The sequence below is a fragment of the Alexandromys fortis genome, unplaced genomic scaffold (genome assembly GCF_014885135.2).
Source record: "Alexandromys fortis isolate MF-2015 unplaced genomic scaffold, M_Fortis_MF-2015_v1.1 scaffold_29, whole genome shotgun sequence".
NCBI lineage: Eukaryota > Metazoa > Chordata > Mammalia > Rodentia > Cricetidae > Alexandromys > Alexandromys fortis.
The window spans coordinates 5,768,763-5,790,809 of record NW_026067891.1 but is presented as its reverse complement, the minus strand read 5'-3'; the positions used below and the strand labels follow the sequence as shown (position 1 = coordinate 5,790,809).

Here is a 22,047-nt window from a genome sequence, read left to right as displayed (position 1 = left end):
ATATATTTATACATATATATACACATATATGTATACAAATGTACAACAATGACTGGCTTTGTGTGTTTGTATATATGTATACACACACAAACACACACATATATACAGCTGCAGGAGGTAGGCCAGAGCAGTGTGATGCAAGGGGCTGTATACACACACACACACACACACACACACACACACACACACAGCCAGTCAGTGTTGACAGAAGCTACACCCTCAGCCATACTCTGAACTTAGCAAGCAAAGAGGAAAAGATGCCGGACATGGGTCAATCAGGACCTGAGAGCGGTTTGGGCATCAGAAGGAAAGCTAGCCACAGTGTTCCACACAGTGGTGTCAGAGCTGTTGTGACTCTGTAAGATGCCACGGAGGAGGGACAGTGTAGCTCACAGGAACCGCCTCAGCTGCTCCCACAGGGAAGTCTGGAGTGGACCACAGTGGGGATGGGAGCCCTGCCCTGCTCATTGTCATGGTTTCTCCCGGCCAGGCTGGACAACAACCAGTTCCAGGACCCTGTGATGGAGCTGTTGGGCAGTGTGCTGAGTGGGAAGGACTGTCGCATTCAAAACCTCAGGTAACACAGACCCCAGTGTACCCACCTGTCGCATGGGATGTGGTCTCTTCCCTCTCTACCCAGCTAACCAGCGCACCCCAAGAACACGTATCTTTGCAGTGCTCAGGTTGCCGTCTGCTCTTTTCTCCCCCTTTCAGAAGGTGTCTACGGCTCAGGCACCTGGTCTGTAAGACAAGGGAAACGGTGGCCAAGGCGCACACTCTGTCCTGGACTTGGGGGTGTCCCCAGTGCTCACTCACCTGCAGGCCTGGCTCAGCCATCACCTTCTCACTCTGATAATATTCTGAGCACAGGACTACATCTTAAACTAGGATATTTAAAAGTTTAATTTAAAATTTAACTTTCAATTTAAATATAATTTAAGGTGAAAATTTAAAATTGTTTTCTATTGCTGTGTATGGATGCTTTGCCTGCATGTACAGATGTGCCCGTGGCCTGCTCTTTGTGTCCGCAGATGTCAGAAGGCAGCGTCAGATCCCCTGGAATGGGAGTTAGGGACAGTTGTGAGCCACTATGTGGGTGCTGGGAATGAACCCAGGTCCTCTGCCAGAACAAGTGCTCTTGACAGCTGAGCCTTCTCTCCAGCCTCAATTTTTGTTTTGTTTTTTGGATACGGGGTCTTGTGTAGTCACATTTGCTCAGACTCACTACACAGGCAAGGTGATCCTGAGCGCTGAGCCTCCCAAGAGCTGGAATTGCAGCAGTGTGCCCCTATACCCAGTTTACGCCATGCCGGAGATGGTGCCCAGGGCACCACGCATGTGAGGCAAACACTTTACCTACTTGAGCCGCATCGTCAGCTCCAATCTAAGAAGTTTAAGTTTACAAGTTTGTCTCTGGCTGGGTGTAATGTCCATGCCTACAATCCCAGCACTCTAGAGGCGGATGCAGGAGGAGAGCCTGGCCTACATATGGTGCGATCCCAGCTCAGATAAAACGCGCTGGCACCGAGTACGCTGAGATTAGAGAAGAGCCTGCGTGCTGACATCACAGCGTGCTGATGTTACAACTTCCGAAAGCTCTACACCTGAGGGAGGCAGCCCTTGGGCTTGTAGTGTGCCAACACCAGGAAGGCCGGCAGAACGATGGGATCATTCTGGAGAATGGGGGTAGGGATGAGGTGCAGAGGGGCTCTGCCTGGCTGGGGAAGGATGAACCCCTTTGAAAGGAGATGATCTTGCAGCTTCTCATTGCCAGTTCTATGTCGTGCACAGGCTGCTCTAGCCTTTCTAGCACATGGCAAAAGAATCAATTTAATTTTGCTGCAAATGGGGCTCAAAAATCATTCTGAAGAAAGCCAAACATCTCTCCTACAAGCTTTTCCTCCCTGGCCCTCAGAGACACTTGTTTACAGTGTCCAAGTCATTCTGCTGGAAAACATATAAGGTTGCTCGTGAGATTATTGTTTATATGACATTGTATAAATTCTGTGGTGACAAAAGTGGGCTGCTCTTCGAACATTTTGAGGTGGAGGGCAGGGAAACAAGGTTTTCTGTAGTTCAGACTCAAGATGCCAACCTTCCGAGTTCTATAATAACAGGTGTCTACCACTGCACCTGGCTAGTATTCAAATTTATTTATTTGTGTGTGTGTGTTTGTTTGTTTGTTTATGGGCAGAGTATCACTATGCAGTCCCAGTGGGCCTAGAACTAATGTGTAAGCCAGGCTAGCCTCTGACCCTCAGAGATCCGCCTGCCCCTGTTTCCCAAGTTTTGGGATTAAAGGCATGCACCACTACACCTGGCTCAAGTTTTTAAGCAACAGAATTCATCTGAAAAGCAGTGTGTCAACCAGAACCCCAGGGAATAAAATGGACAGAGGGGGAACCGTTAGTATTAGAAGAGCCTGCTCCCCTTGGTGCCCTTCCTCTTCTGTCAGCCCCGGGTACCAGGATCCCACAGAGCTCTTGGGATATACTTGATCCTAACATCACAGGGATTCTAATACACAGCTCTATCCTAGGGGGGTGATGCTTGCAAAACTAAAGAAGCCTCAAGCACCCCACTTCTGACAGCGACACAGGCAGCAACACTGAGTGGATCCGCCAGCTGCGGAAACCACCTTCCCAGGCACATAAAGATGAGCCTTTGTAAACTTAGTTAATTTTGTGGTAATTCTACCATTTGCTGTTTTGTATTAGAGAAAGGCTAGGATCAATGGTATGCTCAAATTAGTTTGGGCTAGTTTAGGAGCGCTGTGGGTTTTCAGGAATTTCACAAGTAGCGAGTACTTAAAACTCGCTGTGGTTTGGGGCATTTGCACCAAGAAACCAGCAGCAATGTTTCGCTTCCCCTTGAGAGTCACATTATAGACAGGGTCTATATGAAAGAATCCAGTATAGAAATTACTGCATTTATTGTATTTGTGCTAGTGTGTATGTGTGTGTGCATGCTTGTAAATGCACACACCACAGCACGTATGTGGAGGTCAGAGGACCACTTGTATAAGTCAGTTCTCCCGTTCTAACATTTGGGTTCTGGGAATCAAGTTGGGGTTGTCAGGCTTAGCCACAGGTACTTTTACCCTCTGAACCACCTTGCCGGTCCCATGTGAAAGACTTCTACGTCCAACGCACGGCCTCCACATTTGTAAAGTAGCTGTTGTGTGGCATGCTGGGAAAATTTCCTTGGAGCCCTTCATCAGGGCGAAGGTCATCAGGCCCACTCTGACTCCACGTTCCAGGTTCAGGGGTCTCCTATCCCTGCCTTCTGCTCCCTGGTCACTGTATAGTCTCACGGGTGATGTTGGGAAAACAAAGACTAACCATGAGCCCAATATCACAGAAGAGGCAATGAGAGGCGCAGACTTGCGATAAACACTTTCCCTTGTCTTGGCAGCCTGGCTGAGAACCAGATTGGTAACAAAGGGGCCAAAGCTCTGGCCAGATCCCTCCTGGTCAACAGAAGTCTCACCACACTAGAGTAAGTCGGACACCACGGCCCCTGGATAAAGAGAATTTTAACTATCTCCCTGTCTGTGAAATGTCTTGAGCGTTCCCTGACCTTTCTCCAGCTCCCAGAGCCCCATCTACAGCATGTTGAGCTCTGAGCTCCTGCCGACTACACGTCCTTCTGACTGGTGGGAAGGACAGCTGGGCAGGCAATGTCACCACTACTTTTATCCCTTAAACTTCATTTCAGAAAACACTTGATTTTTGACCCTGACCTAGATTCATTGTTGTCATTTCCACAGTTAGCTCACTAGACCACATCCTGTTCCCTTGCCCTCACCAAGGCGGGCTGCTTTGGGGAACTCCTTTATTCATACATACGTACATTCATACACACACATACACAATACATACACATACATATATACACACACACATATATACACACATACACATACATACACACACATATACATACACACATATATACACATATACATACATACACACATGATTTCTGCCATATATCAAACATGAAATCCCTAACCCCAGTTCCTTCCCTTTAAGAATTGTAGACTTAAAATGTCAGTGCTATTTTGATTTTTCTTCCCACACCGGTCATCTTTTTTTTCCCTCTTGTTTCTACCAGCCTCCGGAGCAACACCATTGGACCCCAGGGAGCTAAGGCCCTGGGAGATGCTCTGAAGATAAACCGAACTCTAACCTCTTTAAGGTATGTGGCTCCACTCCTGACTCTAAACCTTGGCTACAGGAGAGACTGTGGAGTGGGAGAGGATTTAAAATGGAGACTTTGGGGTGCCAGCAGGCTTCAGGTTCCAGATGGCCCTAACTCTGTGTGCTTCCGTAAGCCCCAAGATTTCTCTGGACAATAACAAGTCTGCCTTCCAGAAGATGACAGTGCTTAGGTATGGCTTGCTGTGTCCCTTTTAGGAGCCTGTGGCTGTGTCCATCTAGTTGAGGGTATACTATTGTTCTGGTTTTCTAATTTTATTATTCAAATGAAATTTTCATTGTTACTGTTTTGAGACAGGGTCTGGCTATGTAGGTCTCGATGAGTTCAAGGCCAGCCTGGCCTTCAAAGCGAGCTCCAGGCCAGGGTGTCCTGGAACTCACAAAGATCCACCTGTCTCTGCCTCCTAAGTGCTGGGGTTAAAGATATGCACCACTACTGCCTAGCACCAGATGAAATTTAATGATATAAAATTTATCACTTTGAAGCTTTATAGTTCTTTGGCATTTATTTTATTTTTGTTCTTTTCGAGACAGGGTTCCTCTGTGTATCCCTGGCTGTCCTGAAACTCGCTCTGTAGATCAGGCTAGCCTTGAACTCAGAGATCCACCTGCCTCTGCCTCCTGAGTGCTGGAATGAAAGGCAAGTACCACCACAGCCTAGCGTCATTGGCATTTTGTACACTCACAATATTGTACAGCTACCACCTCTGTCAAAATGTTTTCAGAATGTTTTTGACCATTAGTTTTTGCTTATTCCTTTTCTCTGGACATTTCATACAAATGTAATTATACAATAAGAACTTTGGGCCCTGCGGCAGTGGTGACTCACACCTTTAATCCCAGCACTCGGGAGGCAGAGGCAGGCAGATCTCTGTGAGTTCGAGGCCAGCCTGGTCTTCGAGAGCGAGTTCCAGGATAGGGTACAAAGCTACAGAGAAACCCTGTCTTGAAAAACCACACACACACACACACACACACACACACACACACACACACACGGACTTCGTGTCTGTCTTCTCTACTAGCATGTTTTCAGGTTCATCTACTCTGTAGCATATTGTTTTCTTACACTTCGTAGCTGACTCGTGTTCCACTGTATGGGTGGAGAAGTCTGCTTACACAGCCAGGCACAGACTGTCCATGCAATCATGCATTCAGTGTGCTTCTGCCTTTTAGCTACATGCTGCTAGCAACATTTGTGTAGAAGTATTCAAGTATCTACCTGTCTTTAATTACTTGGGGAATACACCTAGGAATGGATTTGCATTTTAACTGATGTAGACACCTTGTTCCTAGTTGGTAGGCGGCTACTTAGAAACTCAATACAGGAGGGCTAAGTCTTTCCTGGGTGATGAACCATAATGCTGCTTCCTGTCTTGGGCCTCTGAGGCAGGTGTCCCCACTGCAGAGAGAGGCTGGGCCACTGGTGACACACCTCTTCTTACCTCTGTAGCCTCCAGAGCAACGTGATCAAGGATGATGGTGTCATGTGCATGGCAGAGGCCCTCGTCTCCAATCAGACCATCGTCATACTACAGTGAGTGACAAGGTCTTGCTTCTCCTCTCTCCTCCTGAGCCTCTGCCCTGCCCCTGACAGAGAGAAAGGAGGCGGTCCTAAGGCTGTCTGCTCCACCTGTTTCTTCAGAGAAAATAAAAACTCTTGCCAGCCCAGGAAATCATGCCCACAGCCACAGGAAAAGGACACTGCTCTCCTCTCTAAATGAGCACTGCCTGTAATCGGCCAGCGAGGCTACAAAGACAGAGGTCCTGCCCTTCATTCCATGCACGTCCCAAAGGTCAATGAGGATTTGTTGTCAAGCGTGAGGAGCTGGCAGCTGATCCTGAGCTTGCCAGACAGGGAGAGAGGCCACTGTGCCCCTGAACTGCTTTGCCCAGATGAAACTGCTCCTACCTTTATGGCGATCTGGTACAGCACAACTTGGAGCTGTGTCCCAGGCTAATTCCCACAGTGACAGGGGGACAGGAGCACCTCCTTGTTTGATGTTTGTCCTGGAACTGAAGGCCTCAAGTCCCTTAGAAAGACCCCAGGAGGCCTGGTGTGGTGGCAAATGGCTTTAATCCCAGCACTTAGGAGGCAGAGGCAGGCAGATCTCTGGGAGTTTGGGACCAGCCTGAGCTACATAAAGAGACCATCTCAAAACCCAAACCAAACACACTCCTGGGCTGTGAAGCCAGAGGCAGCTGACTGAGCTTGCAAGCAGAGAGAGTATGGATTTGCAACCTATAGTTTCCTAAGAAAACACTGTACAAAGAGGGAGATGACTTTCTCCTTTAAAAAAAAAAAAGGTGTCTGGACACGTACAGTATAGATACATTTTTTTATGTTTTATTTCTGTGTGTGTATGTGTGTGTGTGTGCACATACACACATACATGCTATGGCACAAGTATGGGGGTTAGAAGACAGCTTCCAGGAGTCATTTTTCTCTTCCCATCACGTGGGTCCTAGGGACTGAATTCTGGTCTCCAGGCTTGGTGGCAAGCACCTTTACCTGCTGAGCCATCCTTAGGCCCCCCCCATGTCTTTCTTTATATGGAGGGTGTTTTACACAGGTGAGGTCCTTCCCCATCTGTCCCCTATACCTCTTCCCACAGACGTTTCTGCAGGTGGGAGGCGGCGTGCTGGTCCAGATGTGTGCTTTGTTAGCTGCAGACTTGAGTGCGGAAGTCTCGCATACAGGAGGCTGCTGAGCCCATCAGCCCCTATTCCTGGCTGCCCCTTTCCTCTAACTCCCCCAGCTAGATCCTTTGTGAGACCCCTTTCCACTGCCCTGTGAAGGAGATGGCACCCTATCTGTCCCTGACCTCTCACCCAAAACTCAGACTGGCGTTGACTTGGGAGTGTGGCTGGCTTTGCTGATGGACCCCTCTTGTCTCCCACAGGCTACAGAAGAACCTAATTGGGCCCAAGGGAGCCCAGCAGCTGGCAGATGCCCTGAAGCAGAACAAGAGTCTAAAGGAACTCATGTGAGAAAGGCCGAAGGGCCAAACTGGTGTTCTCTGTGCCAAGCAGAAGGCCTGTGCACACTGCGTATTGTGAACAGGGGAGTGGATGACAGGATAGAGGGATGGATGGAGGGAGGGATGAGAAGATGCACGTGTGGATGGATGGTCTTTGGATGAACAGGAGGATGAGTGGGTGGACTGATGATGAAATGGTTGGAAAGAGGGACATGTAGGAGATTTAGATAAACTGATGTGTGGGCGAATGCAGGTTAGCTGGTTTGGAAGCACAAAACACTGGACAAGGAGAATCGAAACCCAGACTCCCAGAACTGGGTGAGCCCTAAGCAGCGTGGGCACATTTACATTATTGTCTCCCTGTTCTCAGGAAGAAACTTCATTGCTTGGCCATCTTCACATAAAGTCCCACAAACACCTTGAGGGTGTGATCCTTACATCTTTCCAAAGAGCTAAGGAAGATAAGGGTCACCATTGCAGACTAGGATAAACACAACTGCGGCCGGATGAACTGCCCTGGACACTCCTGAGACAGAGGGAGTCTCCCCTGAGCTCTGACCCCTAGACCCAGCCCATCACCATTGTCCCTTGCAGGTTTTCCAGCAATACCATTGGAGATGGAGGTGCCATGGCCCTGGCTGAGGCCCTGAAGGTGAACCAGGGCCTGGAGAACCTGGAGTGAGTCTGCCTGAGAATCCCCCATGGATGATACTCTTGCCAGAACCCATTTCCATGAGAGCCAACCCACCCTAGCAACCCCAGCCCCGGCACTGTGCTGTTCCTGCCCCTCCACCCACCTTCTGTCCTGTTCCATCTGCCAGCTCCACTTCTCAGCACTTTTCAGAATGACAAGGTCCACGTGCCTTGTCATAAGCAAGCCCCCGGGGCTGCAGGAAAGTCTTGGTAGGTTGGGCAGGGGTGGGCTGGATGCCGCCGCCACTTTAGGATCGTTTTGCTGCATGGCTTTCTCAGGGTAACATTCACGGCCTTGAGCACACATGCGGCTCCCATGTCAGCTTAAGCTTCAGGGCCTAAACCACACTGGCTTTACCCAGCAGGAGCTAGAAAGTGGAATGACTGGCGAGGAAAGAGGGATGAGAAGAGCAATCCCCAGGTCCCCAACTCCCTGTTGAGCCCATCGGGTATGGCTCCAGGTCCTGGGACAGCCACATCAACACTGTCTTGTCTTTTATTGCAGTCTGCAGAGCAATGCCATCAGTAACACCGGAGTGGCCGTGCTGATGCGAGCCCTCCATGTTAACCAGACACTCTCTAGTCTCAAGTAAGTCCTGCCCCCAACCCCGAACCCGGATGTTGCCCCTTTGACCAGTGGGGATGCAGGGCCTCTGGGACTTGGAAAGAAAGACTGGGACAGAGAAAACTGCTGTAGAAAATACTGTGGTTGGTATGGGCTTGGTTCTAGAACATAGCACCCTGCCCTTTTTCCTGCCTTGTGAGTGTGGCCCCCAGTGGATATGCCCCCCTATGATGTACAGCCCTTCAGGTGCCACTTGCCCATCATAACCCAGATCTTGTCCCTTTCCTCCTGTGCATTCCTGCACTGCTGTGGTTCCGAGTGGGCACGGATTAGAGCCCTAGCTGGCAGCAACAGGTTCCTTCATATTTCAGCCCAGATGGCTCAGTAGGCACAGGGCCTGTCTGTGGTTTCCTGGGGTTTGGAAAGCCTAGACATCTGAGCTTACTCGGGCAGAAGCCTCACTTGCCTGACTGGATGTTGAGAGTCTCATCTCTCCTCAGCCTACGAGAAAACTCCATCAGTCCAGAAGGAGCCAGGGCCCTCGCTCAAGCCCTCCGTAAGAACAGCACTCTGAGGCACTTGGAGTACGTAATAATTGGGTCTGGGAGGGTGGAAGTCAAAGGGAGACTGTGCTTCCTCACCTACTCAGACACCGGGGTTGGTGGCACCACTGTAATGGGTTAGACCTTTGGCATCCTCACAGTTCACGAGGCTGGACTAGGACTTCATTTGGGAAGGGGCAGCCTGGAGACCTGGTATCACTGGTAACGCTGACACAGGAACTCTGTAGCCTTACACCTAGAGATGGGTAAGCACATGGCAGAGGACCTGAAAGCGTTGGCATGGGGCCATGCCAATAGGTAGCAATCCTGTTCATAGTGCTGCATGTCCTGGCTGCATGTCCTGGCTGCATGTCCTGGCTGCACGTCCTGGCTGCACGTCCTGGCTGCATGTCCTGGCTGCACGACCTGTAGCCACTCACTGAGTTTAACATGGGTGTTCTCTAGTATGCCTGGCACACCAGAGTTCTCCATAAGCACAAGCCACACAAGCCTAACGCCAGTGCTGGCAGTGTGCCTCTTGGGAGGGTGGGGAATGACTGGGATCCCCTTAGTGACCAGGATGGTGGGACGGTTCACAGTGGCTTCTACTTGCTCCTGTTCCCTTTTTCCCAGTCTGACAGCCAACCTCCTCCATGACCAAGGTGCCCAGGCCATTGCAGTAGCAGTAGGAGAAAACCACTCCCTCACTCACCTGCAGTAAGTCTACTGTCCCCACCTTCCCCAACCCCCACTCCCCCAGCTGCAGGGCTACCAAACCCTGTGGCAGATGGAACCTGGCTTTGGGCCATGCCCGAGGCCTTCCTAGGCTACCTGCCTCCAGCAGGCATGCCCCAGCCTCGGTTTGGATTCCTGAGGTTATCCTCAGATAGATAGGCTGTGACTTGGGGTGACCTATGCTTTACGGAGAATATTTGAGCTTGTTCCCATGGCTACCACTGGTAAAACACTGGCCCTCTGGGGACTTTAGGAATCCCCATGACATATCCTGCACAGACTCACCCAGTCACCTTAAGGCCTCCACCTCCATTCTTGGGCCATATGGTCACATGTCTGTGTACTTTCCAGCCTGCAGTGGAACTTCATCCAGGCTGGTGCAGCCAGGGCCCTGTAGTCACCTTAAGGCCTCCACCTCCATTCTTGGGCCATATGGTCACATGTCTGTGTACTTTCCAGCCTGCAGTGGAACTTCATCCAGGCTGGTGCAGCCAGGGCCCTGGGACAAGCCCTGCAGCTGAACAGGACCCTGACAACCTTAGAGTAAGTGTGGCCTATGGGAATGAGGGAGAGTCTCCAGGCACAGGGCTGGTCTGATGACTTGCAACAAGTCTCCTCTACCATGAGACCACAGACTTACTTCAGCCCTCATTCACCCGCAGTGTGTGTGTGTGTGTGTGTGTGTAATAGCTTTACTAATATAATCCACACACCATAAAAACCAGCTGTCAACCATCACAACCACCAATTTTAGACCCCACCCCCACCCCAGAGATGCTGTGTACTGTACTTTCCAGCCTCACTTCCATCCTTGCAAAACACAACCAGTCCGGACATTTGACATAAGCAAACTTATGTGGTCTTTTGTGATGTATATCATGTATGTGTACATACATGCCAAGGGCTGATACAAGGGCCCCGACAATCTTAAGCACCTGCTCTACCGCAGAGCTACACTCCCAGCAGAACAATATCTTTCAGGCTGACCTATTTTGTAGCATGTTGGTACAGGTTTTTTTTGTTTTGTTTTGTTTTTGAGGTGTGTGTGTGTGTGCGTGCGTGTTTGTACGCACTTGCCATGACATATGTGTGGAGGTCAGAGGAAAACTTTCAAAAGCTGGTTCTCTCCTTCCACTCTGAGTTCCAAGGGTCAGACTCGGGTCATTGGGGTTGATGACAAGCACTTTAACCCGCTGAGCTCTTAACTAGCCCCCACCATTATTTTAATCTTTGTATGTGTGTACATATGTAAGCGCATGGACTAATGTGTGTGGGTGTGGGGGAAGTGGACAGCCCCAGCTGCTGGTCCTCGGGCTCCTCCCCCACCTTGCTGCATCTGCCAGGCAATCGGCTGTGAGCTTCCAGGGTTGCGTCCAGTCTCCCCGTAGGAGCTGTGGTTACAGATGTGCTATTGCAGCCAGCATTAGGGGGACTGACTCAGCTCCTTCTGTTTATGAGAGAAGCACTTAGGCCATGGAGCCCCCTCCCCAGCCTGGAGCTCAGACTTTTGAGCCCCCTTTGCATCACACTCCGGTTTCCTCTCTGTCCGTCTGTTACCCTGTCCCTCAGTCCGTCAGTCCATCACCTCACTAGCGGCACTTCTCCTCTATCCTGTTCTACCCCTAGACACTGCTGCTCCTCAGGGCCTCTTCCCCTGAATGAACTTTTTCTGGGAGCTCTCCTCCTTTCCCAGGACTCTAATTACCCAGCTCTCGCATCACTACCCAGCGTGGTTTGAATGAGAACAGCCCCTGTAGGCTCATAAATTTGAATACGTGGTGGCCAGTTGGTGAATTCCATGTGAAGGGTTAGGAGGTGTGGCTATGTTGGAGGTGTGTCACTGGGGGTGGGGTTTAAGGCTTCCAGTGTGTTCTCTCTGCCTCATGCCTGTGGATCCAGATGTGAGCTCTCAGCTACTGTACCAGTACCACATCTGTCTGCTGCCTGCTCCCCACTGTGATGGTCATGGACTCTGACCCTCTGAAACTGTAAGCCCCAAATAAACTCTTCTCTAAGTTGCCTTGGTCAAGGCATCTTATGATAGCAACAGAAAAGCAGCGAGGACGCTAACTCAGGTGTCCCTTAACTCCAGTCTGTGAATCCACACGGGTTACCTTACACCTGCGGTGCCTCACAGGAAGTACAAGTTGCTGCATTTTCTCACCCACAAGACTGCTTCTTAGTTGTCCATCTGACCCTTGGACCAGGCAGTTGTGCAGACTGGAGGCACCACCTCCCCTCCCCTTCCAGATCATCTCCATGGCCTGCTGACCCTCTTTCCCACTGTCCATCTCACACTGTTTCTGTCAGCTGCCACTATCCAGGCCACAGCACCACTCACCTCCACCCACGTGGAGGCCATGTCCCCACACTGCGGGCTAGAGATCTTCCATACATCCATCAGTCTTCATTATGGGTGAGCTCCTTAGACGACTGTGTGTTGAAATAGGAGCGGCGGGGCTGCGTCCCCAACACCCCGGCCGCTTGGCTAGCTCATGCCCGAAATAACAACACACAAACTGTATTCATTTAAAGAACTGCTTGGCCCATGAACTCTAGCCCTTACAGGCTAATTCTCGCACCTGGTCTAGCCCATTTCTAATGATGTGTGTAAGCACCCCAAGGTGCGCTTACCGGAAAGATTCTAGCCTAAGTCCATCGTGGGTTGCAGCTGCCTGGGAGAGCTGAGCATGGCGTCTCTGCTCCAGCAGAGCTGTCCGGTCTCTCCGGAAGCAGAGCAGAGTCTGACCTCACTTCCTCTTCCGCCCAGAATTCTATTCTGTTTACTCCTCCCATCTATGTTCCAAGCTGAGGCCAAGCAGTTGGTTTATTATAACTTAACCAATGAAATCAACAGATTGATATATGACACTCCCACATCAACTGTGCTTGCAGAGTCAAGTGGAACTCCTGGTTCCAAGGTCCTGTGGGTCTGCTCCCTCACACTTCCAAGCCCCAGCGCTCTCTCTCCATGACCTCAGCAGTCACCCAGGTCTCTTTGGATGTACCAGCCTTCTTTGTCTCCCATTCCCTGATCCTGGCCTCGTTTATTTCTTCTGGGCACCACACTGGAGTGGAGGCTCTGTTGGTCTTCCCTGCACCTTAGACATGGTCCTAGCTGAGTCTAAGAGGGCTTAAGAAGTTACACGTCTACTGTCGTGATAAAACACTAGGCCCAAAAGCAGACTTGAGGAGGAAGGGTTTATTTCACCTGCAGCTTCTAAGTCTGTCACTGAGGAAGCCAGGGCAGGAACTGGGGCAGGGACCAAGGAGGGCTTGCTCTTCCTGGCTTACTCAGCTTCTTTTCTTACACACCTCAGGACTACCTATCCAGGCTTAGCACCACCTCCTACTTCAATCATTCAATCATCAAAACATAAAATGGCTTGCCTACAACCTATCCTTATTTACTTATAGTTTCATTTTTTGAGATGAGACAGGGTTTCTCCGTGTAGCCCTAGCTGTCCTGAAACTCGCTTTGTAGACCAGGCTGGCCTCAACCTTACAGAGATGCCTATAGGCTATTCTTATGGAGGCGTTTTCTCAATTGATGCTAACTGGTCTCAGAGGACTCTGGCTTGTGTCTGCTTGACAAAAACTAGCCCACACTGCAGAACTGTGTCTGCTCCTTGGCGTCTTTAACACACGGGACACACTTAGATGCTCACTAGAGTAATGTACGCGAATGCTTCCTTTCGCACGGTGATGTCCATTTGTCCTAAACTCATTGTCCCAGAACTTGCTCTTCTCCTCCAAATGGAAGTAGGAGAAAACACCCAGAAATCCTAGCCAGCACGAATGGTGCAGAAGTGAGGACTTGAGGCCAATCTTCCCACTGGTTTTCGAAACATACATTTTGGTCTCAAGCCTTGTTGACAGTAATTCCCATGTCCCCTTTCTTGTCTGCCTTTGACACTTTGTTCAGATTCACACAGACTCCCAGATTCCTCTGTGCATTAATATGAGGCCAAGGGCACAATGGTTTCCCAGAAGGTGACTGAGCGTGATCGTAAGGGGCCTAAACCCACAGGCCTTGGCCAGAGTGTTGGCCCGAGCCCCTTGGGTACCAACAGGTTCCACTGTGTTCAGCCTACAGGAGAATGCCATAGGGGATGACGGAGCTTCTGCACTGGCCGGGGCCCTGAAGGTGAACACAACCCTCACTGCTCTCTAGTAAGTCCCCTGGGTGTGGGAGCCCAGCAGATCACCCCCCTCCAGCACCCCATGTCACACAGCCACCTCGTTTTACCCGTCTGGGAAGGTTGTTTGGGTTTTCATATTAGAAAGTGATTGGGCACTCAAGCACCCAGGAAGGACCGAAGGCACAGACAGCATTCGGCCCAGGCCTCCTGGAAGACCACCTCTACCCCATCCCGTGTCTAGGTCTTGTTCCTAGGTGTTAGACTATATGGGGGAGATGCAGTGCACGTGGAAGAATCATAGGAAAACCGTCCTTAGTGCTATTTCTCAACGTTTAGCCCTAGCTAAGGGGTATGGAGTATGGAGGGAAGCCTGGCCCAGGGCAGAGGGCCGGAGCACAGGGGGCTGATTACCCACACTGACCGCACTCCCTCTTATAGCCTGCAGGTGGCCTCCATTGGCACCCAAGGGGCCCAGGCACTTGGGGAAGCCCTGGCTGTGAACAGAACCTTGGAGATTCTCGAGTGAGTATTCCGGTTTCTGTTGACAGACTTTCGCTGAAAGAAATCAAACTACAGATTCAAAAGGGATAAGCATGAAGACAAACCTCTATTCACATAATTGTCACGACCGTTTCCGGTCATATGCTCCATCTTCCCCGTTCCCACTTCGTCTTTCCCTGAAGTCACCATGGCACTATGCTCTAGGTTGGGCCTGCCCCAGATAAACACGACCAAAGGCTCTATTTAATAGGACCCCCCATACACACACCATAGAAACCAGCAGCCACCTCCTGGGTGGCTGGGGCTCAAGCTCTGAGGCTCTCAGCCTACCCATGTCTTCCCTACTCCCCAGGATCCCTGTAACCACAGTGCACCGTAGACCTCTGGATGGAGGTTACCTCTCCCATCTCAGCCCAGGTTTCCCTTCTCCGGGGTAGAAAGAAAGAACAGGCTTCCTTCCATAAGTGCTTAGGAAGAAGCCGCTCCCAACTCCTGTGACTGGAGTGTCCAGACGAGCCCACACCCATCTGAAGGGACAGCAGTGTCACCACTCAGCCTATCCCTGCACCTTAGGCTTCTTGCTTGCCCTGACAGCTTACGAGGAAATGACATCGGGGTAGCTGGTGCCAAGGCGTTGGCAAATGCTTTGAAGTTAAACTCCAGCCTCCGGAGACTCAAGTAAGTGATCGTGTGGCCCTTGCGCAACCCAGAGTAGCCAACTTCTGCCAGCACTTCTGGGAGGAAACACACTTTCCTCTGGTTGCTTCCTCCTGGATGTTAAACGACCATACTGTCCTGACCATCACTGTCCACGTCCACTGAAGTCAGCTTTGTTCATTCTCCTTTACTGAAAATCCGCATTCATGGCCTTGGGCAGAATACCTGGCTGCAGCTGCTGTGGCGCCTGTGGACAATCAGCCTAGAATTACTTATTCCATCCATCTCAAGGCAGTGTTGCCTCCTTACGTGTCTTCTGTCCTGATGGCTCACTATGGTGTCTCCATCTCTTCTCTGCCTAGTCTCCAGGAGAACTCACTGGGGATGGATGGGGCCATATACATTGCTGCTGCGTTGTCTGAGAACCGTGGTCTGCGTCATATTAAGTGAGTACACTCAGTGGCACCCACCTTCCCAGCTACTTCTGCTGAGCCTCGGAACTGCTCCCAGAGCAGGTTCTGCCTTTAGCCCACTTCTGGAAACCAGATGATATGAAGGCACTCTAGCAACTCCACAGGGAAAGTAGGTCTACTAGGGAACATGCCGGAGCTGCCTGTGTAAGAGGGACCCTACACACACCAGAAGGCCAGGGGCTCAATGGGGTCCTGAATTTATTAGAGCAATGATCGCTGTACTAAAGACAGCCTGCAGGTGCTCAATTCTGCCCTAACTCTTCTGCTCTAGTCTCCAGGGAAATCCCATTGGGGAATCTGGTGCCAGGATGATCTCAGAGGCTACCAAGACATGCATGGTGGAAATGTAAGGAAAGCAGGTTCCTGGGGGACCACGCAGAGACTCAGCTGGAAGCTTCAGATCAGAGTGACCTCGATTTCTGCACAGTTTCCTGGAATCTGAATGCCGCCGCTGAGCCAGTTCTAAAGCTGGTCTCCTGGACAGGGGAAGGAAGGGCGCTTCAGCAGAGGCCACGCGTATCTTTCCTTCCCAGGGTCAGGCAGAGGGAAGATGGACACTGACAGCAGAGGGAAGGGAAGGAGCTGCTGCTAAGGGGCGCTCAGGGATAAAATCTCAAAGCTCCACAAAGCAGGACGCTGGTGCAGACGTATTCATATCCTGGGTCTTCAGAGCCCCAGCTTAACCAACAACAAGAAACGTGTTTCTGCCCTCGTGTGCTCCCGTGGCTGACATCCCTGTCTTGAAGGTTGCAGCCTTCCAGCCCATTAAGCACATTAGCTTGGTGAAGGTGAGAATATGTCCGTTATTTTTCTTAAGAAAAGAAAAAAGTTTTGGGGTATGACCCTTATATACATATGGAGAAAATATGAGAAATTTGTGGAGATAAATCAAAGGTTAATTCTAAGGTTCTGGAGTCAGAGATGAGTCTCCAAAGGCTCTGAATTCTCCTCTAAGATCTCTCAGACATCTAGAATGGTCTGCCATATTTGGAGTCCAGCACACTGGTATTCCATTGCAAATTCGGTGTTGATACCTTGATGTCATTATCCTGTATTTAGGCATCCAAAACCTATACAGTGGCTATTGCTTCCCCGTGGAGACAAATAAGTGTGCATGTGGCAAATTTCCTCCATTGTCTGAGTGAAACAGACAATGAACTTCACAGGTCTCAACCAAGCCACTAAGGTAAATGCTTATAAAGACCATAAGGTGAGTCCAGGCAGTGGTGGCGCACACCTAGACTCCCAGCACCGGGAGGCAGAGGCAGGTGGAGCTCTGTGAGTTCAAGACCAGTCTGGTCTACAGAGCAGGTTCCAGGACAGCCAGAGCTACATAATAAGACCCTGTCTTGGAAAAAGACAAAAAAACAAAAAACAAAAACAAGTATCCAAAAGATAGACATGGAGGCACACACGTGTAATTCTAGTACTTGAGAGGCTGAGAAAGGATCATGAATTTGAGGACACCTTAAATTACATAGTGAGATTCTCAAAACCAACCCAAATATGTAAAAATGAGTATTCGGGTGAGTTACCATGGAGGCTGACAGAAGAGGGGTTCCCTGGTTTTACAAGAACAGAGGCACTTGAGCAAGTGGCACAGCAAACGCCACTGTGACAAGGATGACGAGACTCAAGACAGGATGGTGTGTGCTCCTGTGATCCCAGCACCTGGCGGAGGCAGGAGGATCAGGAGCTCAAGTCTGTCTTTGGTACACGGTGAGTTCAAGATCAGTTTCTGCTGCATGAGATCCTGTCTCGAAAAAAAAAAACAGAAGAAAATAAAGTGACTGTGACTGTCTATAACCTCACAGTCATGGGACAAATGAGCATCATGCCGGTTGAAGACGCAGCAGCAACAGAACGTTTCTGCCAAAACTGTAGAGGTGTAACCACACAAACTCCAAATGGAAGGACTTTCTACCAAGCTGGCCTGACTTCCAAAGATGTTACAGTGGTCTGGAGATGGTTTTAAATTAAACAAATGAAAGGGGCTTAGCAGTGAAGTACAAGGTCCTGAATTGGTTCTAGGCTGGAGCAAACACATAATCTTAAAAGAATTCTACTTGGAAACTGAAGGTGCATTATTTTGGTTTTGCAGCGTATTGTTTCTGGGTATAGAATGCTATTTTCTTTCTTTTCCACTTTTACGATGTGAGAGGCTGTCCCAACTCTCAGACTGGGGCTATATCCCCCGCCTCAGTGGAGTAGGTCCTGAGACCCATCCCCCACACTGCCAACAACAACAACGTTGCTTTAGGCCTGTGGCTTACATTGGAGCTCAACAGCCAGGAAGGCTTCAGTCGGTCAGTAGACAAATGCTGGGAAAGGGGTAGCCTGTCGAAGCCTAGTATGGAAGTCTGAAGGTCAAACACTGTGAGGACAGAGGGTGTCTTCCAATGATAATGAGAGCAAGACTCACCAGAACTAGAAGGTCCCCTTCCAAAAGTTCTGTCCAGACCCACTATGGAGACTTCACAGCTCTCTGGCTAGCAAGGTCTAGCTGCATCACCACAAAGCAAGCCAAAATGTGAGTCCGGAACCAAGACAGAGCACTAAGCAGAACAGCAGTTTGAGTTTCCTATTGTTTTAATTGGACAATCTCAGCTGCTGTCTTCTGCAGCTCCTGGAACACGCCCTCTGCTGCTGAGGCACGCCCTCCGCTGTTAGGGCACGCCCTCCGCTGTTGGGGCACGCCCTCCGTTGTTGGGGCACGCCCTCCGCTGTTGAGGCACACCCTCTGCTGTTGAGCACACTTTTTTTTACTTTTATTCTTTTTTTAACCGATTTTTATTAGCTTTTTTTTTTTTTAAAAATACCAATCCAAGTTCCCACTCCCTCCTCTCCTCCCATTCCCTCCACACACCCTCATACCCCATCCCCTCCAATCCTAAGAGAGGGCAAAGCACCTTGCCCTGTGGAAGGTCCAAGGCCCTCCCCACTGTATCTAGGCTGAGCAAGATATACATCCAAAGAGAATGGGATCCCCAAAGCCAGTGCAAGCAGCAGAGACAAATCACAGTGCCCCTCAGTCTGCCCCAGCCATGCAACTGTCAACCACATTCAGAGGGACTAGCTTGGTCCCATGCTGGTTTCTTCCCAGTCCAGCTGGAGTAGGTGAGCTCCCATTAGCTCAGGTCGACTGTTTCAGTGGATAAACCCCTCATGGTCTTGGGAGCTTAGTCCAGTGCTCTGATGTGGGTCTCTGCCTCTGATTCCATCAGTTGCTGGACAAAGGTTCTATGGTGATATTTAAGATAATCATCAATCTGAATACAGGGCAATGTCAGTTCAGGCACCCTCTCCACTATTGCTTAGGGTCTTAGCTGGGGCCATCCTTGTGGATTCCTGGGAATTTCTCTAGAATCAGGCTTCTTGCCAACCCCATAATGCCCCCCCCCCCCCGCCAATCAAGGTATCTCTCTCCTTGCTCTCATATCTGGCCCCCCTCCATCTCAACCATCCCATTCCCTCAAGTTCTCCTCAACCCTCCCCTTCTCCCCACCTCTTCCCCCTCTCCTCCCTCATCTACCCCCCTCCCTGCTCCCATGCTTACAATCGTGTAAGGCGACCCTGTATGTCTCCAACCCCCAGGGAGGTCCATATATGTTTTTCTTTAGGTTCACCTTGTTACTTAGCTTCTCTAGGATCATGAACTATAGGCTCAATATTCCTTGTTTATAGCTAGTATCCACTTATGAGTGAGTACATACCATATTAATCTTTTTGGGTCTGGGTCACCTCACTCAGAATAGTGTTTTCTAATTCCATCCATTTGCATGCGAAATTCAAGATGTCATTGTTTTTTTTTTCCCCCGCTGAGTAGTACTCTAATGTGTAAATGTGCCACACTTTCTTTATCCATTCTTCAGTTGAGGGGCATCTAGGTTGTTTCCAGGTCTGGCTATTACAAATAATGCTGCTATGGACATAGTTGAACAAACGCTTTTGTAGTATGATTGAGCATCTTTGGGGTATATTCCCAAGAGTGGTATTGCTGGATCCTGAGGTAGGTTGACTCCCAATTTTCTGAGAAGTCACCATACTGATTTCCAAAGTGGTTGTACAAGTTTGCATTCCCACCAGCAATGGATGAGTGTTCCCCTTACTCCACATCCTCTCCAGCACAAGCTATCATTAGTGTTTTTGATCTTAGCCATTCTGATAGGTGTAAGATGGTATCTCAGAGTTGTTTTAATTTGCATTTCCCTGATAGCTAAGGAAGTTGAACATTTCCTTAAGTATCTTTTGGCCATTTGAAATTCTTCTGTTGAGAATTTCTGTTTAGTTCAGAACCCCATTTTTTAAATTGGGTTATTTAGAATTTTACTGTGCAATTTCTTGAGTTCTTTATATATTTTGGAGATCAGTCCTTTGTCTGATGTGGGGTTGGTGAAGATCTTTGCCCATTCAGTAGGCTGCCTTTTTGTCTTATTTTCTGTGTCCTTTGCTTTACAGAAGCTTCTCAGTTTCAGGAGGTTCCATTTATTCATTGTTGCTCTCAGTGTCTGAGCTACTGGGGTTATACTTAGGAAGTGGTCTCCTGTGCCCATGCATTGAGGACTACTTACCACTTTCTCTTCTACCAGGTTCAGTGCGGTTGGATTTATATTGAGGTCTTTAATCCATTTGGACTTGAGTTTCATGCATGGTGATAGATATGGATCTATTTTCATTCTTCTACATGTTGACATCCAGTTATGCTAGCACCATTTGTTGAAGATGCTTTCTTTTTTCCATTGTATAATTTTAGCTTCTTTGTAAAAAATTAGGTGTTCATAGGCGTGTGGATTAATATCCGGGTCTTCAATTCGATTCCATTGGTCAACATCTTTGTTTTTATTTCAATACCAAGCAGTTTTCATTACTGTAGCTCTGTAATAGAACTTGATGTCAGGGATGGTAATGCCTCTGGCAGTTCCTTTATTGTACAGGATTGTTTTGGCTATCCTGGGTTTTGTTTTTTTTTCATATGAAGTTGATTGTTGTTCTTTCGAGGTCTGTGAAGAATTGTGTTGGGATTTTCATGGGGATTGCATTGACTCTATAGATTGCCTTTAGTGGTAGGATTGCCATTTTTACTATGTTGATCCTTCCTATCCAAGATCATGGGAGATCTTTCCATTTTCTGGTATCTTCTTCAATTTCTTTCTTCAAAGACTTAAAGTTCATGTCAAATAGGTCTTTCACTTCCTTGGTTAGTGTTACTCCAAGGTATTTTGTTGTTTATTGCTATTGTGAAAGGTGATGTTTCTCTGATTTCCCTCTCAGCTTCCTTATCATTTGTGTATAGGAGGACTATTAATTTTTTGAGTTGATCTTGTATCCTGCCACATCACTGAAGGTATTTATCAGCTGTGGGAGATCTCTGATAGAGTTTTTTGGGTCACTTATGTATACTATCATATCATCTGCAAATAACAAAAGTTTGATTTCTTCCTTTCCAATATGAATCCCCTTGATCTTCCTTTGTTGTCTTATTGCTACTGCTAAAACTTCAAGAACTATGTTGAAGAAATATGGAGAGAGTGGACAGCCTTGTCTTGTTCCTGATTTTAGTGGAATCGCTTTGTGTTTCTCTCCATTTAATTTGATGTTAGCTGTTGGCTTGCTGTATATTGCTTTTATTATATTTAGATATGATCCTTGTATCCTTGATCTCTCCAAGACCTTTATTATGAAGGGGTGTTGAATTTTGTCAAATGCTTTTTCAGCATCTAATGAAATGATCATATGGTTTTTTTCTTTCAGTTTATTTATATGATGGATTACATTCATAGATTTTCATATATTGAACAAGCCCTGCATCTCTGAGATGAAGACTACTTGATCATGATGAATTTTTTTATGTGTTCTTGGATTCAGTTTGCCAGTATTTTATTAAGAATTTTTGCATCCATGTTCATGAGTGAAACTGGTCTGTAATTCTCTTTCTTGGTTGAATCTTTGTGCAGTTTTGGTATCTGGGTAACTGTAGCCTCATAAAAAGAGTTTGGCAGTGACCCTTTTTATTTCTATTATGTGGAACACTTTGAGGAGTATACATAGGTATTAGCTCTTCTTGGAAGTTCTGGTAGTGTTGGGTCCAGGGGTAGGTTGATCCCGACCTCCACACTGCTTTCCAGAGTGGTTGCACGAGTTTGCATTCCCACCAGCAATGGATGAGTGTACCCCTTTCTCCACAACCTCTCCAGCACAGGCTATCATTGGTGTTTTTGATTTTAGCCATTCTGACAGGTGTAAGATGGTATCTTAAAGTTGTCTTGATTTGCATTTCCCTGATCGCTAAGGAAGTTGAGCATGACCTTAGGTGTCTTTTGGCCATTTGAAATTCTTCTGTTGAGAATTTCTGTTCAGCTCAGTGCCCCATTTTATAATTGGGCTGGTTAGCCTTTTACAGTCTAGTTTCTTGAGTTCTTTATATATTTTGGAGATCAGACCTTTGTCAGTTGCGGGGTTGGTGAAGATTTTCTCCCAGTCAGTGGGTTGCCTTTCTGTCTTAGCGACAGTGTCCTTTGCTTTACAGTAGCTTCTCAGT

At 48.6% G+C, this 22,047-nt stretch overlaps 1 protein-coding gene across 1 annotated transcript in view; it reads left to right on the top strand.

Moving 5' to 3' along the window:
* Positions 1 to 16,893, top strand: part of Nlrc3 (NLR family CARD domain containing 3) — a 19,982-nt gene extending 3,089 nt beyond the window's left edge. Inside the window, exons 3-17 of the mRNA XM_050131543.1 lie at positions 491 to 577; positions 3,415 to 3,498; positions 4,117 to 4,200; positions 5,674 to 5,757; positions 7,124 to 7,207; positions 7,796 to 7,879; positions 8,400 to 8,483; positions 8,960 to 9,043; positions 9,635 to 9,718; positions 10,196 to 10,279; positions 13,826 to 13,909; positions 14,317 to 14,400; positions 14,974 to 15,057; positions 15,399 to 15,482; positions 15,781 to 16,893. Coding sequence (XP_049987500.1) covers positions 491 to 577; positions 3,415 to 3,498; positions 4,117 to 4,200; positions 5,674 to 5,757; positions 7,124 to 7,207; positions 7,796 to 7,879; positions 8,400 to 8,483; positions 8,960 to 9,043; positions 9,635 to 9,718; positions 10,196 to 10,279; positions 13,826 to 13,909; positions 14,317 to 14,400; positions 14,974 to 15,057; positions 15,399 to 15,482; positions 15,781 to 15,859 — 1,258 coding nt within the window. The 3' untranslated portion in view covers positions 15,860 to 16,893. The remainder of the gene's footprint in view (positions 1 to 490; positions 578 to 3,414; positions 3,499 to 4,116; positions 4,201 to 5,673; positions 5,758 to 7,123; positions 7,208 to 7,795; positions 7,880 to 8,399; positions 8,484 to 8,959; positions 9,044 to 9,634; positions 9,719 to 10,195; positions 10,280 to 13,825; positions 13,910 to 14,316; positions 14,401 to 14,973; positions 15,058 to 15,398; positions 15,483 to 15,780) is intronic.
* Positions 16,894 to 22,047: the final 5,154 nt, after the last annotated feature.